Source organism: Rhyacophila brunnea, unplaced genomic scaffold, assembly GCF_057557595.1.
Source record: "Rhyacophila brunnea isolate RB1 unplaced genomic scaffold, BYU_Rbru_1.0 scaffold_1, whole genome shotgun sequence".
Taxonomy (NCBI): Eukaryota; Metazoa; Arthropoda; class Insecta; order Trichoptera; family Rhyacophilidae; genus Rhyacophila; species Rhyacophila brunnea.
In genome coordinates this window covers 52664827-52684891 of record NW_028232751.1, presented here as the reverse complement: position 1 = coordinate 52684891, position 20065 = coordinate 52664827, and the positions used below count along the sequence as shown (strand labels likewise).

Below are 20065 nucleotides of genomic sequence, written 5' to 3'. Positions count from 1 at the left end.
TTCGTGATTTACTCGACACTCAAAAAAACCTACAGAGTGGGTTTAGCGACTAAGCGACTCGTATCAAGTGCTCAACGTCACAGCGCTGCATGCGCTAACACGTTTACACCACGTGCTCTTTGCGTGTTGACTTATAATAGCAGATACTCCATCTCTGGTACTATTGAGAGGATAAACTTACATATGGTGGCTGAGCGCCGTCGTGTCTGGAACCTCGCCCTGCCTGGCGTTTGACTCGACTTGGCGAGGAGTCAATCACTTCGGGAGGGGTTTCAGTCGATGATGCATCTGAAAAAAACAAAATTCAGTCAGCTGATACTCGTCCCCTTTGGCTAATGCTAATGTAACAGACCAACAAACTTATCTGAAGAATGGATGGGGGAGCCACAATCGAAAACTACCCAATCAAGCCTCGCAACTGAACAGACGCTTCCAAAATGGCGTCCATATGCTAGTTCGTAGTTCACTTTTGGACCGTTCTTCAGATAAGTTTGTTGTACTGTGATAATCATTAAATTCTCTCAAATTGCAAGCTTCGTATGTTTCCGCTAGGTGCCCTGCGGGTCTATTCTATACACAAGACTGCTTTTTTTAGATCCGCTACGGCAGCTAAATAAGGTAGGAAAGTATCGAATTATTAACACTTATGTAACAATTACATCAAGTTAGTCGTCTGAACTGTCAAATTTATCACAGCCAAGAGAGTTGCTGTTGAAACATATATGATCCTATTAGGATCGGACATAGTCAAAAGAAAGAAAAAGAATTGTAACAATTATAACGAAATTATCGCTGGTAGGTCTAACTAGGATTATTCTTTTTGTTTGTATACCGTATCTCTCTCTCTCGCATGGACACTTTTTATTATAAAGTGTCTGTAAAATCAATCAAAGCACACTTGAATGTTTGGCGATCGCAGTCTTGGGTATCTGCTCCAGAAACATTCCGAGACGTAAAAACCTTTGATGCTTCACATCCATACGTAAAGCTTCGTGATACGCTCGATTAAGTTATTATTAAGTGTAGTGCGGGGCGGGTTGGTTTGGTGGGGTTTATGTTTGTGTTGCCTCGAGAGAGCATTTAAGTGAGACAAGTAAAATGATAAAAAGAACATGATTATTTAACTTACATCCAAACATAGCGAAGAAATCATCTTTGATTTTCATGATGGTATTTCCAAGTCCGTAACCTTCGGGTTGTTGGTCTTGCAGATTCTGGTCATCTTGTTTAGCTGATAGGTCTTTGTCGAACACCAAGTCTATGTCTTCGGCCTAGAAGTAAAAAAAATCACATTATAATAAAAATTGATTTAGTTAGTAAAAGTAGGTTCCTTACCTACATATTATGATATAAAATCCTCAATATGTAACAACGACGAAAAATAAGACTGTGTTTAACTTTTATTAAAAGAATTATTATTTTTAAAAATTCAAACACTTCCGGTTTAATATTTATTCAGAGTTCACAGAGATTTAATCAATAATAACAGAGAATACTTTAAACGGTGCACGGAAAGATAAGATAACTCGCTCGACCACATAACCAAATGAACTTGACAAAGAATTAGTTCAGTTCAGGTAGGTATCACATTTAACAACTAGAAACCACACTTATCACTAGAAACAAATCTCGACAGTGTACGGTGCTTAGTTTCAAAATGAAGACCAGTATGATCAAAAGGGTCAGAGCTAAGCAGGCTAAGGCTGTAAAACTGTTAGCATGGCATAGAAATTAAGCATAGAACATAAAAAATCTGAAAACCATCGTAAAAATCCCCGAAACAAGCATGGCATTCATAAACTACAAAAGAAGTGGTTTATTGTAATGAAGTGCTGAGCCGCCGGCGCTGGTAGGTATCTGCTGACTTCACAAAACTTTTTTACATGCAATTTCAATCATATTATGCGTGGATACTTTTTCAATGTTGTCCGCGAAAACACCAATTAGGTACTTAGACTCATAACTAGTGACAACGTAATCCCGTCCCGGAGGCATCGATCTAGTTCACTGCCCGGTCGGATTTTATTGATTAGGGTCGAAAATATTGTTTTTAAACGATTGACACATTAACCGCTTTGCTAGGTATACCCGAGAAGTAGCTCGTTATAAAAGTGAATAAATGTATGGAGATAATCATAAACTAAAATTTCAACGAATTTTTCCTCATTACATCCAAGATCTCGCTATTTCCGTGATCGTAATAACTAAGTTTGACTGTATATAAGTTAAATAAGGCATATAACACTAAACTTACAGATAAAACTGTAATAAAACACATACTCAGCAAGCGAACTGTATGTATATTGTATAATGTTCATATTTAGCGTCCAGCCCAGCTTCTAAAGCGTCGGTAGTGTCGCAAGTAGGCGCCGATAGAATGCATTGGCGTCCCGGCGCCCTCACCGCAAACCCAATATAAATTTAAAACATCTTCTTAGAGGCAATGCTCGGCGCTCGCTAAGATGTCACGTCCCGCCAAGTATGGACAACAAATCCCCATTACATGATTGCCGAGTTGTTTTTTTCGCGCCGAGAGGAATTCGCGTTACCCTTGTTACCCGTTCGCAGCGGAACCCCCGGAATTTTCTCCCTTGGAGTGGGACGGGGAGAAGTATCGAGGGGGCATTTCAACTGCTTGAGAACAGGACAGCGGGAGGCTTTCGGCGGTGTACCTGGCGGTGGTCAACCTTTTTAGTTATACCAATGTTCTCTCTTTCTTTGTATTTCTTCATCCAGACTTTCGAAATAAAGTGACGAATAGTCACCCTAGTAATGGTTTGTCCAAAGCGACAATATGTGAAATGTTCAGGAGACGAAAAACAAAGTTCATTACACTATATTTCAATGCTTGAAGATCTTTCATATTTATTTATTTGGCATAGTGAGAGATACATTATATTAGAATATAATAAAAGAGTAATCCAGCAATATTACTCATTTAATTAAGAAAAATTTGTATCTATTTAACAGCAGATACTGCACTTTAGCAGCGATTGCTTAGAATTCTCACAAAATTCATATACAAATTATAATGTATTCAAATATCTAATGAGGACATAGTCAGTAAAGGCTAGACAACGCTAATATTAGAAAAAAATAAACGATCCGTTGACCACTCACGTAGTAGAGGGGGAGGTATCCTCATAACAACCCTCGGCGCCATTTGGTCCCCACATTGGACAAACCAATACCGAACAATTGTTTTGTACCGTGGTTTCTTGGACGTTTTTGAAAAAATATCTCTGTTCTTAATGAAAAATATAATATTTTTTAACGATTTCGATGCATTTATATAAAAGAAGAAGAACCGCATTAAAGACCCAATTTCGCCAAAAATGGAGCTAACCAAAACCAATACTAGGGCGACGGAATGTTAACAATATACCTCAAATATATACATACTATTTGTCGAGGATTGGACAATCTGAAGTTAATCACAATCATCAGCCATCAGAGAAAGTAATAAGGAAAAGAAAATATGTCCGATAATAACTCTATTTGCAGTGTGAAAAAAGATTATGGGGTAATACAAACCGACATAGAAAAGTGCGACAATCGATTTATCACGTATTATGCATTATAATAATATGAAGTCAGGTGTTTCAACAATATATTTTTTTATATTTGACAATATTTGCGGTTTCTTGTAGGTATATGGAAATTAAATCAAACTGGACCTATGTATGTGTATGTAGTATAAATTTAGTTACTATTTCATCCGGAAAATATTATGTAGTTATAATTTATAATATTTAATATAATGGTGGCATCAATGCGTCAATAAAAATATAATTGTTATTAGTTTTAACGGAGACCAATCTATCGATTTACAATACAGTTATTTCGCATGTTCAGAATTAACTGTACATACTATGCAACTCTTTTTACAAGCTTAAGTCGGCGAAAAAACGTAACTGTACATACTATGTAACTCTTTTTACTAACTAAATTAAGTCCACGAAAAAACGTTTGTAATATCATTTGTACATTCATCACTAATCTGACGCTTGACGATTTAACTTTAAACACCAACGTTCGTTTAGTAGTGGAGGTTTGCCACTAAATACGAAAGTCGTGGGTTCGGACCCTCATACAGATGCTGTTTTTTCAATGTTTGTTGGAATTCAATTAAAAAGCAATCTCGTCTAACACACACAACAATTCGACAGTATAGGATGGTCATTATAACAAGTTTAAAATTATCTGATTTGATTTACAGTCAGCAGTGGAGAAGTCTGCATATACTTATGTTTCAACAGCAACCATTCAGTAGTAGATCGTAATAGCCAGAATCACTGGAACTCACAGCCTTTGTTGATACATCTGCAATTGCAATCGGCTAAGCAATTGAAAATATTTATTTATACCTAGCGTATTTATTAGCAATGAGTGACGATGATTGACATTTGGATAGATAACTTAATGGACAAGAGCACTGACCGAACGAATTCCACTCCGATCTTCTTTTCTGGCATTCTTTTCTGATTTGGCTCGCGTGTTTGATGTCTAGCGTCCCTGTAATATAGACAGCGTTCAAGGTGGAATTTTGTTCTGTGGCTTACTAGCAGTGCATTTCAGGGCTTTCCCCTAATTAACTTTTCAACTTTACTTTTGAGCGGGCTGTATTGAGTTTGCACAAAAGTGGGTACATAATGTTACACCTACACAAGGGTGCCTTGCTCTTCCCGCCAAAACAATGTGTCTATTATAATGGGTAAAATGATACTTTAGAAATATTATTATTGTCAGAATTTTAATGAGTTGTTATACTACGCAACAGGGGTTCTCACAATGGTGTAATATATTACGTGGTTAATTCCTTCAATCACTCGTATGGCGGTAGGACGTAGAAGACAACAACTTGATAGGACTATAATTATTTATACCGGCAATGGGATTATTTTCTAATACTGAATACACGATCTCATCTAGGAAAAAGTTTAAACAACGCTAACTACTTGGTAGATGGGTAACTAGCACGCCTTGGCAAAATCGATATTACTGTCCTGATCGACAGGAGACTATTTAAAAGCAAATTTTCATCTACAATATAATAATTAAAATAATTACAAGATAAAAAGAACTTTTTATGTACCACGTTTTTAAATTTTCTGTTGAATCATGTAAACTTGACAATTCTATGTATTAATATATACTTTTTTTGTACTTAATAGAAATACTGAATAAATATAGAATATCTACTGAAATGTCATTTTGACATTTCATATTGATTTCCATAGTAACGCACGTACATATTAATAATTTAGTTGCTAGCGACCAATAATAGTGTTTTACTTTTTACGATTTTTTTTCCGAAATAACTTTCCATACAAAACAGAATTAACTGAAAATGAATTCAATTCTGCTTAAAGATGGCTAAAAGTATTAAAAGAATGCATTGTCGTCGTGTTCTGATACATTGTAAAAGTTTCAAATGTCTAGCTAGTCGGGAAGTTAGTTAAAAATCTTCAATCGTCCAATACAAATCTTGGACAAACAAGAAAAAATTTGTACTGAACAAACAAGAATACGAGCTAATATAAACGTGGTAAAAATAGTGGCTTTTCCATAAAATTACGTAACTATATCAGACACCCTATTGTTTATATATTTTTTGCTAAAAAATGTGATTGATTCTTTCAATCAACCATATCATGGCAGGCAGTAGGTTAAAGGCTCGTTACCGATCGATTGTGAATTATCCCTCATTAGTTATTTGAATGATACAAATAAAAACCAAACCAATATAAATAATGATGACATTTTCTTTAATTATGATTCTATAGTGTTTTTAAAATATAAATCGGCAGCCCTCGGTGATTGAAGTAATCACGTGGTTGGGACATATCTTCTGAATACCGCCAGAGAGTGACACTCCGTACCCTTGTGGCACAACCTCAAGGGTTCCGTCGCCGTGGCCGAACCTCCATCGCCTTACAGCGGTGCCACAAAAGCGAAGCAGGTCTCACATGGCGGGAGGCGCGAGACGTGGCGATGGACCGAGGGAAGTGGCTGTTCCCCAACACCGAGGCGTGACAGTGTGAAGTAAGTGAAAAAGTAAAAATCACTTAGTAATAGATTTTTATTATTATTATTATTATTTAATTTATATTTTATTTAATAATATTTAATAATAAATTTATACAACATTTAAGAATGTAGCAATCGTTATTGGACATACCTACATGTTTCTGACGTGTTCCAAATAATGCATGTTGAACATAGTAGGTAGGTACATTGTTAAATTAATGGATGATGAAGTACTGTAAAAACGAAATCATAATGTACTGCAGTGACGATGATTTGATACTAAACGATTATTTAACATTTAAAATTAATTTGTAAAAAAGAAAATACCATGTACTTATGTAAATTTTGTAATGTATTAGTATTCCACCTGTAAATATGCAATTATAACACGAGAAACTAGTCCCGCCTTTAAATAAATACTAGAATCAAACAAACCTCCATTTTGTAGAGGCCCATATTATGATCTTAGTAGCATCGAACATGGTTGAGATATTGTAGATATAAAATTATTTAGTCTGTAATTATTGTAAATAATATTTATATGAATATGTAATGAAATTAGCACTACACTTTACATTATATGTAAATATGACATCATTTTCCATAAAAAATTTACTTAAAATGTAAGATAAAAGTCATGCCGAATGTAATTTTTACCACGCGTTTCTATATTTATACTGCAGGTATACCGTATATACTGTTTATGTAATAGAACTCTATTATAATGGTTGATTAATTAAAAAAGCTATTGTAGTATACAACACTGATATAAGTGTGTATAGTTATTCTTTTACATTGTTACAACCTTTTTTCCGTCATACAGGTGCAAGTCCCGTCGGGTGTCGTATTTTTTTTTCTACAAAATGATTTTTTTCTAGTGTGTATATGCATGAGCGTGTCCGGAAACTTGTACGTATGCAGTTCGCCGTATCACACTTCACCGTGAAGTATTGTATCGGAAATATATGGTCGTATACCGTCGAACCTCTTTGGGTCGTATAGTACTGACATACAATTCATGTCTAAATAAAACACGGTTCTTGTCGGTTTACACTTTACAGCAGTATTTCCCAACCTTATTTCTGCCACGCCTCACTTCAATGCTTCAAAAATCTCCATGCACCCCCCCCCCCCCCCCCCTATCAAAATTGTATAGTATCTCATTACCAAACTAATACTGAAAACAAAATTAATTGTTTCAAATAAAAAATGCACATAGGTAATACTATTATTAATTTAACTTTCGTAAGTAAATAATGTATATTACGTTACATGTACAACTCGGAAGAAAATTGCTAATCCTTGTGCTATGCTTCGTCTTCAAATGATTTTAAAGATGACCTTTTTGTCCACCGGTGGGGCGTACGCCCCACGTTCGGAATCACTGCTTTACAGGAAGCCAGCAGCGAATATTTTTTTAAATACCCGATATACTATATCATTTGTTAGGTTAGGTTTTCATTTTTAAGGTTGAATTCATGAATTTTGCCAAAATCAACTACGAAAATTGAATTAATGTTCATATTACTGAATCTAATAAAATTGGTATTAAATAATACGGTATTTATTAATCTGTTCTGGGGTCATCTCTTTCCTATAAGAAACCTCATAGCAAACTGAGCCACTGTGAAATGTTTTACGTACAATTTACATATAACCATACATGAGATGTTTTCAAATTATGTATGTTCAATATAATAGAATGTTATTTTCTTAAACTTTGTGTCTTATTCATTGAATAAAATAAATAGTTTATTAACAGTTCGTCTTCGTCACTACTGGATGTCAATACTCTCCTCTATTGATCGGAATTACCTAGTATTTTACTTTTTTGTTAAAGCTACAAATTTAATACAATATCATTTAAGTACAGCATTAAATGTTTCTTATGTCTGTCTTCAAAATATCTTTATAGATACAGCAGATAAACTTATGATGTACCTATAGGTAGGTATATAAAAATAAGAACGAAGATTCATTCTCCAAAACAATAATTGATTAGAAATATAATCCTATTCGGATTTGAATGAAGTGATATACTTGAAATACGTACAGTACATTTAATGGCTGGGCCATGTACACAGGACGATCGAGTCACGAATAACAAAGAAGCCGGATGCAAATGAAGACCTGGTCGACTTCGTACAAGATGAAGGGATAGTGTTGAATTGGATTTAATGGCCATGGGCAGGGTTGGCGAACCATTTTACATACGCGTGCCAAAATTTCCCAAATATTGTTTTTCGACTGTCTGATGTGCCGAGCAGTTTTTCAAAGAGAAAATTTTGTTTTTTAAGAATTCCATTAAAAACTGGTGATGTTATAGATACCATTCACAGAACATAGCACACATATCACTTCTATCAATTATTACACTGCACATTTAGGTCCACCAATTTTGAAACTGTCTGCCAGAATTACTACTAGGTACTTAATGTTTTTGTTTCTTATATGGTACAGCCATTTTTGTGGGTAGAAATTGTTTGTATTACTTAGTTCGGTTCTTTACGCACAGACACCAGAATTGCGTATATATCGTAAATCGCAAATTGTAGGTAAATCTATTAAAATCAGAGGTTCGTGGCGCGGCTTCCCCTGCCCCTTGATGAGGTTAGAGCGATGATATTATTATATTATGTGAAGCATAACGTCTAAGAGCCGACCTATGCAAGTATAATATAGTTACATTAAACGTAATGCTTAGATATTCTTGAAGAGTATTTGCCTACCATTTTACCACGTTTTTATTAGCTCGTATTCTTGTTTGTCCTGTACAATTTTTTTCTTGTTTCTCCAATACAAATCTTGCAATCGATTTTTAAATGACTTCCCGACAAGATAGACATTTGAAACTTTTAGAATATATCAGAACACGATGACAATGCATTCTTTTAATACTTTTAGCCATCTAATTGAAAATGAATTGAATTTATTTTCAGTTAATTCTGTTTTGTATGGAAAGTTATTTCGGAAAAAAATCGTAAAAAGTAAAACACTATTATTGGTTGCTAAGGGGGTCCTAGCAACTAAATTATTAATATATATACGTGCGTTACTATGGAAATCAATATGAAATGTCAAAATGACATTTCAGTATTCTATATTTATTCAGTATTTCTCAGTACAAAAAAAGTATTTATTAATACATAGAATTGTCAAGTTTATATGATTCAACAGAAAATTTAAAAACGTGGTATATAAAAAAGTTCTGTTTATCTTGTAATTATTTTATACAATGCGATCTGTCATTTATTATTATTATAGGTATTTTTACGATTCATAATAAAACATTCGCGTGCCATAGGCTCGCCACCAACTGGCCTAGGGCGTTCTGAAGCAGGAAGGAGCAGTTTTGAACAAACCTCGATGGAGGTAGATGCTAGAGGATATCGAAGATTTACCATTTTCGTACTATGATTTTATGATGTTTATGCATTGTGCGGTGAAGAGATTAATTGTATTAAATAGTATATTTTGAACTGACGATAAGTCAAAAAATACGCGCGAAATATTTGACAGGTAACAAATGACAGGTTTGTGAAAGTCATACTTACTACAAATTGGATGGCCCTTAAAATTACTATCGAAAAAAATGCGATATCGGAAATAGTATCATGGTCATTGTAAAAATGCTAGCTAAACTTACATATTTTAAAAATATAATAATCTTATATCAATGTGAAGGCTCAATCACGAAGGAAATTTTAATGATTCGAAATAGTATTATGTACTAACCGAGCCAATAACGAATAACACATAAACCAAATACTATGTAGATATCTAAACAATAAATATTAAAATTCTAATTGATCCCTTGGTCGATAATTATTAAATTCTGAATTATATCTTCATATTATTTAGTCGATATTGATGCAATGGCCAAAAATAAACAATTCTCGTCTATAACACTATGAAGCATTTACGTTTTGTATCATTGATTTATTTACATTTAAAATATATCAGCGATGTACAATAATTATTATTCTAATACAGTAATAATATACATTGAGTTAATAAGTAAATATATCTTTACAAAAATGTTTTGTATGTCATGATAAGCCATATATATATGAAGATTTTTTTATATAAACATATAAACCTATGGGTCTCGCCTCCAAATGGGGTCGCCGGCTGAAACAGTAAATTTCTTAATCAATAATTCTGGTATGCTATGTATCAGTCATATCCAAATGTCACCATTCTAGTTTAACTGCAATTTGCTTCTATGTATTTCTGTGAAAGTGGATTTTCAATACTTATTCATTTGAAAACCAAAACAAGAAACAGATTAAATTGTGAGAATGACGTGAGGTTGGCATTAACGAAAATTCAACCACGAATTTTGAATTCAACGATCGCATTGAATATGTCTTCAGTTAAAATTATACTGGAAAATCTACATATACATTTTATTTATCTTATTAAAAAGACTTTTCGCGGGTGTATGTATTTTGGCTTCTATAAAATGGGGTCACAACCCGAAAAAGGTTGGGAATGTGTGCTTTAAGCAGATTCTATACCGCTACAATTTAATAGTGTACGTTTGAAATATATGCACCTGTCATATTTTTATAGGCACCTGTGTACGTGTAATGTTTGAGACTTTCCCGGTTGTTTCTTATCGAATATTTTTTTGGGTTGCCACTTGCAACCATGTGTTCTTCTTCCTTCTTTCCTCAAAAATTCTGACTCACTGCAGAGGCAATGTATTTAAGTATACTGTAAAGTGTAAGGTGTATCAATGCGAACCTCGCCCTAAGTCTGGGGGTATATTTAAAAGAACTCTTAGCTAAACAGACATCTAACAATCCATTACCTCTGCAACGAGTCTAAAACGTTATGGAAATAAGAGGAAGAACAAGCGATGACATTAAATTTTATCTAATAGTAATAACTCAATCTAATACAAATATTCTACTTACGGGTCAATAATGTAATAATATTTAAAGATGTCGCTGTTTCTAAGATTCTAACTTCATTACATAAGGACGCATGGCATTATACTAATAATAGAAAGATCTAATACATCTTGCATTGTAGGTATTAGATTTAGCAAATTCTTATATTCAAAGTATTTTTTTTACAAATTAAGTTTAACGTTTTGTATAGAGTATTCGCCACGGATGGATAACTGATTACTAACTGTTACGGTACTGGCTGTTCGAATAAGCCACGTTGCACATATATCACGTGATCTACCCGTAACACGAATAAATTGACACCCAGGCCGATTTGAGGGACATCATAACGCCATAACACACAGCGGTAATGTCCACCAAGGTGGTGCTCTGGTAAGTACAGGGTCGGGGCGAAGCAGGCGGCGGCCCGCGAGGGTGGCAGAGTGCGGGCGCGCCGGAATAGTTGTTGAAGACGCGGCGAGCGCCCTCTACGGAATACTAAACGCCGCGGCGGCGGGGTATTAGCGAACCAAAAAACACAGGGCGCGAGACAGGTCCGAAATGGGGCGAATAAATACAATATTTATTATTATATTATGCCAAGCTCAGGCAAGAATACCACCACTATAAAAAAACCATGTCTTTTAGTAACGAGGGATAATTGCTACAGAAAAGAGACTAAATTAAATTAAACTAAGTTTGATTTTTAATCCGTAAGTAATGGTTATAAAATAGTAAAAATCCATAAATTTGTCATTAAGCTTATATTAATTACCTAGATATTGGCATATAACATTTTTGTATATCGTTTCAATTTAACGAACATAAGTTCAGGACAACAATAATATGATTTATATATTATCATAAGTAGGTAATCAATTTGAATATTTTATATGTATTTATCATAGTTTGTTGTAACCGGTATCAAGATATCATATAATTGAATTGGATAAAAATATGCCGACTATACAATTAGTTACTTATATTTATATTATATGCCTATAAGTATTCTTAGGTATTATCATACCGTGTCTGTTTTATTCATAAAAAAGATGACTTGACGAGATAGGTATTCGTGATTATATGGTAACAATAAAATATTCGTCATCTACAGTTTATTATACACAATTTTATGTACACATAATAATTATTTAACATGTGTATGTTAATCGTCCGTCACACATTATTTAATAACATATATTTAAAAAATAGTATTGAAAACGATCTAAGTGAGTATTCTGAACCAGAAGGTTACATACCTATCAAATAATATTACTTCTGCATAATACAATCGTCATGAATGTTTTCAATGTAAGTAAACTACACATGTTATCTCTGCACTGTTAAAGCAGCCATTTAATGAAATACCTGGCTCAATATATACATAAAATAAATAAACAAGTTCAAGTAATGGATAAATAACGCCTTTATTAATTCAATACTTTTTTTACCGTATACATATAATATCTTAGAAATAAATCTTTTATCGTGCAATGAAAATTATAGAAGCTTACTTTTTGCAAATAAGCACGGACCTTTAGTTAGAGTAGTTAGACGGTAGACGTGCATGTTGTGCATTACCCAAACTTTCCATGGAAAACAGCACAATGTAAGAAAGCAGACGTGAAAATGTCATAGGATGTAAGTTAACCCGTGGGCAAATACCATCATATTATGGTGATATACTAGACACACTATATGACAAAACGCCCTCTTTAAAACTCACTGAATCGAAGAGTTGACTATGCATGGTGTTTACAGATAAGTAGTATCGAAAAACTAATAAACAATAGGAACAACGAGAGGCCTTCATCCAGCCGATAGATTAAAACCTTGACAGTATAAAATTATAAATCCAGGACTAGCCCGGATATTCAAATCGACGGGCAACATTACATAACTACAGAGACAGCAGCGGGCCTATTTTATACACAAGGTTGCTTTCGGTCCGCTACGGCAGCTAAATAGGTTAGGAAGGTATCGAATTATTAACACTTATTGTATATAATTGTGGGGGGGTTTAGGTATCTATTCATGTAGATGTTTTATGAAATAACAGTATTATTATGTTTAACGGTAACGTAATATATGTGTGCACACCATGTTATTAGTTGTGTACAATGAAATGGTTGGTAGTAAAATTTTACACCGTATAAATCAGTAATTTTCAATTTATGTTACCCACCTTCAGGCTGTAATAAATTGTGCATTTTATAGATTGTAACAAAATACATCTCGATGATGCAACATATTTATCTATGTACTTGAAAGTGGGTAGTAATAATTTAAAATGTATGCACATTTTGCCATTGTTCGTTGACATTAATATTATGAACTCTATTAGGTACCTATTCTCTACATAGCTTTTAAGAATCGCTTGAGTTGAAACTCCGCAATTATTTTACATATAAGAAAAATGACATGAATACGGACTTTGAACTTAGGTAAACAATGATTTATGTTTGTAATATAAAAAATACAATGTGGAAAATCTTTTGAAAAGATTTGTATATGTACATACATGTAATGAGAGAGAGACTGAAGATAAAGGAACGGCTCTCGACGATATGTCTGAGAAGAATTCTGCAGTTTTTTGGACATATTGTCAGGCGCGGACCGGACAACCTGGAGAGACTGGTAGTTTTGGGTAGCCTCCAGGGAAGGCGAAGCAGAGGAAGAGCGTCTGCGCGATGGAGCGACCAAGTGAAAGAGCTGACTGGGGGCACCATCCATTCTGCCCTGAGAGAAGCGGAAGATCGAGAAGGATGGAAAGTCTTGGGCGCTCAAAGGATGGCGAAATTTAAATGTGGTCACGATCCTCAGCCATGAGTGCACGACCAAGAAGAAGAGATACATGTAATAAAATTTACGAGAAGAAAGGTTTTTCAACAAATCCTGCCGTAGCAGGTGATATATAGGACTGGTGGGCCTATTAGGCTTAAATACCTACAGCCTCATATCACGTGATAGTATTATACTGATTTTGACATTATGTGTGTTTTTGACAATACGTATGTATTATTTGTGTGAAATGTACCAAATAAGCTGGATTGTGGTGGTGACATTGGTGTAATAGCGGCATCGTATCATTTTTGTATCAATAGCTGCATGTGCATTTAGTTAAGCAAACCGACAGTCATTTTATAATACATACCTACAGACAGATGTCGTTGGCAAATTAAAGCATTTTTGTGGAAAATAAAATAATGAAATTATTATTTAAATACGGTGAGGGGCAATTAAAAAAAAATAGGTTTGGAGTTCTGGCCACTCAAATCAATACATGGTGGAATTGCATTGTACTATTGATTTATAATTAATAAAACGCAAAATTTGTTTTGTACTTATTCCACTTTTTTTCAAATTCAAAAAGTGGAATAAGTACAAAAAATGCGTTTTATTATAAATCAATAATATAATCCATTATTAACTGAAGGAACAAGGAAGGTTAAATAAGTGCTACTTAGTTGTTTAATAATAATTTAGTAATAATTACATATTGGACCGGTGAAAATATGAGAAATATATCGAAGACCGCTAAGAAATAGATAAACTATTAGGTATTTATATAGTCTTTTGTTATTTTTTTTGTTTATTATATATTAAATCATATATTATTATAATAGATATAACAGTCTGATTGTGAATAAAAAAATTATCACATGAAAATTATATTGTTAAAATAATTAGACAACGATCAATAAATAAATTCTTAATAATAGATCTAGATACTGAAATTTTGAAAAACCTATTATATATTAAATATTGCGAAATCTACTTCTACGGCATCGCTAGAATAGTTATTTCAGAGGAACAGGGTACTGCGTTGACTTCCATTTAGTTGCTCTGTTTCGTTCTTATTAATGGCATTAATGACCGAAAAAGTCTTCTTACATAAACAGTTAGTTCCGGAAAATCCGGACGATAATATTTAATGGATTTATAATTTTTAAAATGGATGGACAATTTTTTCGGTTGGTTTCGGCGGTTGAGAAACACTGAATATAGATACTATAGTTAATACAATGCAGTTATACAATTACGAAAAAATCTTTTATTTACTTTTATCCAACAGTAAAGAATATCTGCGAAGATAGAATATGTATAATAAGTGAATGTAATTATAGCATTTGTGTCCCATTTGTGAACCATCGTGGAGTCATAAATTTACAAAACTGAAGCACATGACTCCGTGGCAGAGGACAGAGTGGAAAGGAGCTTCAGTCTCACGAGGATCTAACATTACTGTCAATCTAAGACTGTGATGGTGATCAATATTGGATACGCCCGGGAACAAGAATTACACACGAACACCAAAAGCCATTTAATGTAAATTATGACGGGTAAAATACCAGAATAAAGAAGAGTTCTGAAGGTCGTGGTCTGTTCATCTCAGGTGAATTTATTGGTATTATTCATTAGTTCACTACCTATACTGGTGCATAAGAGGGATGAAAACGTTTAAATACTTAATAATAATTGAGTTCTACAATGGAAAAATAATTTAAGAATCTGAAAGTTGTCATTTTTTCATCAATATCTATGAATTTTATGACAATATATCAATGAAACATGGATCCTAAGTAAGAAAGATTCAGAAACTTAGAGTAGCACAGCATTGTATGGAGAGGTGCATGCTGGGCGTAACGCGAAATGACAAAAAGACGAATAAGTGGATAAGGAAACGGGTCTGCGATGTAATAGAGTATGCTAAAGGCCTCAAATGGAAAAAGGCTGGACATATAGCTGGAAGATCTAATCATCCAGTGGTACCCAAAAGGTACAAAACGTCCGCAAGGTAGACCTACAGGCCGCTGGATCGATTAAATGATACAGTTTTGCGGAAGTACGTGGCAACGCAACGCACAAGACCGAGAAAAGTGGAAGCAGCTTGGAGAAACCTTCATCCAGCAGTGGATTTATACAGACTGATTATGATGATGACGATGATGATATCAATGAATAATTACACATTATTTGTTTTCTTTATTATATAGTCCGCAGAGGAGGGACAGCCTGGAAAAAGTAGTGGTATTTGGTCAGGTTGAGAGTAGGAGAGAACAGGAAAGAGCTCACTTTAGATGGACGGACAAAATCAAGAGTGCGTTCTGTGTGTCGCTAAATGACAAAAGGGATGAAGCCAAGCTGCGGATAAGGCTGTTGGATGGCAAAACTATCCATGCCATGATCCTCAGTTATGAGTTTCCGACTAGGAATACAATCTAAAATTTATATGAAATGAATTTAATTAGGTAACGATTTACCTAGGTACTACATTACAGTCGAACAAATTATAAGATAGAATAAGTATAATATGCTCAGAATATCAGTCCTATGAGACATTTCTTTTACCACGGGAAAAACTCGGCTATAAATTGCAGTTCTCAGTTCCCAATGAATACGACAAAATATTCATCAGGCGCTACAAAGAATTTTCCAGGGTTTTTGCAAGGCGGTTTTATATGCCCTGGCCGAATTCAAATTAGCAATACCCGATGCGGATAGAAGAATATAGTTTTCAATAAGGCATATTTCTCAGCCGGCACAATTTCCATTTGACTAGCATCAAGTAGAATAGTTTGCGTGCCAAAGTCACGATAGTAAATGCGAGGTATCCATAAAGGCATCTAGAAAAAAACGTACATACTATAATAAATACGATGTAGGTACATACTGATAAGTATAATAAGATTAATAAGAATGGTTCAGATTTTTTGGGAGTTTTTTTAAAGTAGGTAAGTATATGATACGAGAAGCTCATTCATAATGACAAGTTAATAATTCCATTTAGTAGATGTAAAATAATAAATAATGTTATCACGGAGGCGCCTGTCAAACGCAAATGGAGAAAATGCGATCAAATTGATTAGTGAGGTTCTGTAACTCACACACTGGAAATTAAAATTGAAAACATAAATGGCTGTCACGAATTATTTGAATTATTTCATCACTCATCTAGCAGTTAGAGCACTGTCATCGTCATCCCGTATGTACGGCGGAGATTTGACGGGAACTGGTTTCTTTTCCCATACAATGTTGTCAATTAAATCATCACTGCTATCAATTATAATTGCTCTATTTACCATATAACGTATGCGTATAATTTATACCTATATAAAGATTTCATCTCAGATTCATTAATATGTTAAGAGGACCATTCATGACATTCTATTTTTTTTAATAAATTATTCATGTTGACACTTTTACGTGAACATTGCAATACTGTCTGAAGGATGTACGTATAAACTGTTAAAACTGTTCATACTTTATTAAATCAATACTACAAAGATTCACCAAGATTATTATCTATGGTACAAATTAAAATATATCTACTATTGATTATAAACACTCACAATTAATAACACTTAAGATTAAAGCATTATAATAAATGTTAAAATTGTTGAGTTTTTGTTACAAAAGAACTATCAACACCCCGAATCTTAAATTGAAGACTTAATAAATAATTTTTGCTTTTCAATATTTTTCCACAAATAATTCCCAAATCACAATTGCGATAAAATAAGTTATGATGTGGTTAAATTAATTCACATGATTTGATATTGATCTAGATCAGTTTCCTCCGTTAGGCCTTTTAAACAGATTGCCTGATAATGTCCGGCTAATAAAAGAAAACCAATTCAAATCGATGCTATTTTTTTTATTAAACGAATAATTCACAAGATTTAAGAATGTAACATTCTTTTTTTTATTGAACATTTATATAATTTGAAAACACTGAGAAATCTGAGAAAGTAACTCAATTAATCTAGAAAGCGCTTCAGAGAGTATCGTAATAGCCATTAGTTAAAATTTGTCACAATTAAATAAGATGCATAATTATAGCATTGTGGTCAATGTGATGTGTGGTAGTATTTTTTTTCAAAAAAAGAATTTATGTATTGGTTATATATTTTCTCATATGTGTTTTTGTTTAATTTTATTAAATATACACATATAAATGATTGTGATTGTGAAGATTTTTAGTGGTAAAATAACAGGGGGTGCATAATATCGTTTACACTTACGGGAAGGCTCTTCCAAAAGACGTGAGCTACCATGCCATCAGTCATCATAGGCTTATAGGTAGGATAGCTGGCAACATAAAAGTCCCCCATATAAAAGGGAGAGGTAATCCAGCGACGTATCGAACACAGTAATTGACGGCATCCAATAAAAGACGAGCTATGATGTATCAACATGACAGAGTTTAAGAAGTCAGAGAAATTTATGACCAGCATCTTGGCATGGAAAAAAGTGTTCCATGTCTCCATTCGATACTTTTGCCGCCAACTAATTGAAACGTACAGTTTAACAAGAGATGCTAATCATTGGAATTTATAGTACTGCAATATTGATTTTAATTCAACTAAATGTATTGATTGATAAAATTTTTACTTAGTATAATATAAAAAAATATTTTTACTATTTTTTTTTTGTAAGTTGCTCACTATTTTCATATAAAACACTGTTTATGAGAGAGGCGAATAGTGACTTAAAAAGTAGGCTACGGGGATCCGAATAAAATAATGCACACTAATTATTGTCAGTCATAATAAAAATTAAATTAAGCATAGGTATATAATTTTGAAAACACTTCTGCAAAAATATATGATATCCAATTGAAAAAAAGTAAGACACCCCACCCCGCAGGATTCAAACCTGCATCTCTTGGGTTTCGCGCCCATGCACATAGACCATTATGCTAAAGGCGTCATACATAATTGTGACAAATTTTAACTAATGCGAAGCGCTTTCCAAATTGAGCTACTATTGGCGATCAGCTTTTGTATTTTAAATCAAAGTAGGTATTAGTTTAATTACTAACCGACGTCACGGATCACTCCAAGATTTTTTGTTGTAACTTACTTGAACTTGCTAATACTTTTTAACTAACCATTTTTTTATTCAACGAACAATTCACAAGATTTAAGAATATAACATTCTAATAATTGAACATATATAATTTATATATAATTATAATGTTACATCCTTAAATCTTATGAATTATTCGTTGAATAAAAATAATAGTTAATTAAAAATATTTTTAAAGATAATAAAAATAATATGTCATTCGATAGTAATATTATTAGCTAGATTTAAAAAATAATACATCTTGCAGATAAAAACATAAGTGAGAGATATTTTTTTAAATCATTTTATGGGATTTAATGACGTACTTATAAGAAAATGTTTAAATTTTAAATATTCGTTTGAAGGCTCAAAATACAACCCTTGTTCTATACAATTTGCTGATCTACGACGATCTTCAGCAGATGGCACGTCACATTGTTTTTTAAAACTTATATATATATGTCTATAATTTCTTTTATTAACGTAGGGTATAGATAATCGCTTAGCAATGAGTCTTCGACAAAGGTATATGGGGACTGGGCAGGTTTGATTACAGGTAGTATTTTATTTTTCAAAAAACTATGTTAATTAGTAAGTAACTAAATTACTAAATGCTTCACGATGAAACGATTTTTGTAAATGCCTGAGACATGATCCAATAGCGAATATATTGACATAATATCAAGGGCAAAAAGAGTCAAACCTTCAATGTATTATTAACAGAATCATTCCAATTAAAGATTTGATATGTCATGGTCGTTTGACGTCACCGACTATAGATGAAGTAAAAATTACCACACATAATCACTAATAATGGTGAACGAAGTACGAAAATTGACAATAATTTAACTCGGCGCCTGAGAGATGTCATTCCAGAATTAACGACCCATTCACAAGTTTGCTTATTAAAATTATCTGTCCTCAAGAAGTCAGATCGTGAGATGCTGAACTCTAGTGGGAACGACGAAAAATGATATGTGGAATACTTCAGGTCATGCGCACACTATAACCACGTGTAGGCGCGACGCAACGACACGCAGTTTGGCGGGTTCACCAGAAGTTATGCATAGCTGCAAGCATGGCCTCCACATCCTGAAGCGGGCTATGATCTTTGATGGATCCCCTACCTATCGCTAAGGTTAAAGACAGTGTGACACACTACATTGACATTTTTCAAATTGTGTTTCAGCTCAAATTAAGGGCACCTATTCAGTGTATTATTAATGATTTTTTTCCTATTTTTAATACATCTACTTTAATCATGGAGTTGTTGAGTATCGACAAAC

At 33.6% G+C, this 20065-nt stretch overlaps 1 protein-coding gene across 2 annotated transcripts in view; it reads right to left on the bottom strand.

Annotated features, from left to right (window-relative positions):
* trol (terribly reduced optic lobes) overlaps positions 1-20065 on the bottom strand; it is a 602293-nt gene that overhangs the window by 383120 nt on the left and 199108 nt on the right. For both annotated transcript variants that reach the window (XM_085947167.1, XM_085947174.1), the window contains exons 2-3: positions 1130-1271; positions 182-288 (exon numbers count right to left, since the gene is read on the bottom strand). In XM_085947167.1, the coding sequence (XP_085803293.1) occupies positions 182-288; positions 1130-1271 (249 nt within the window). The remainder of the gene's footprint in view (positions 1-181; positions 289-1129; positions 1272-20065) is intronic.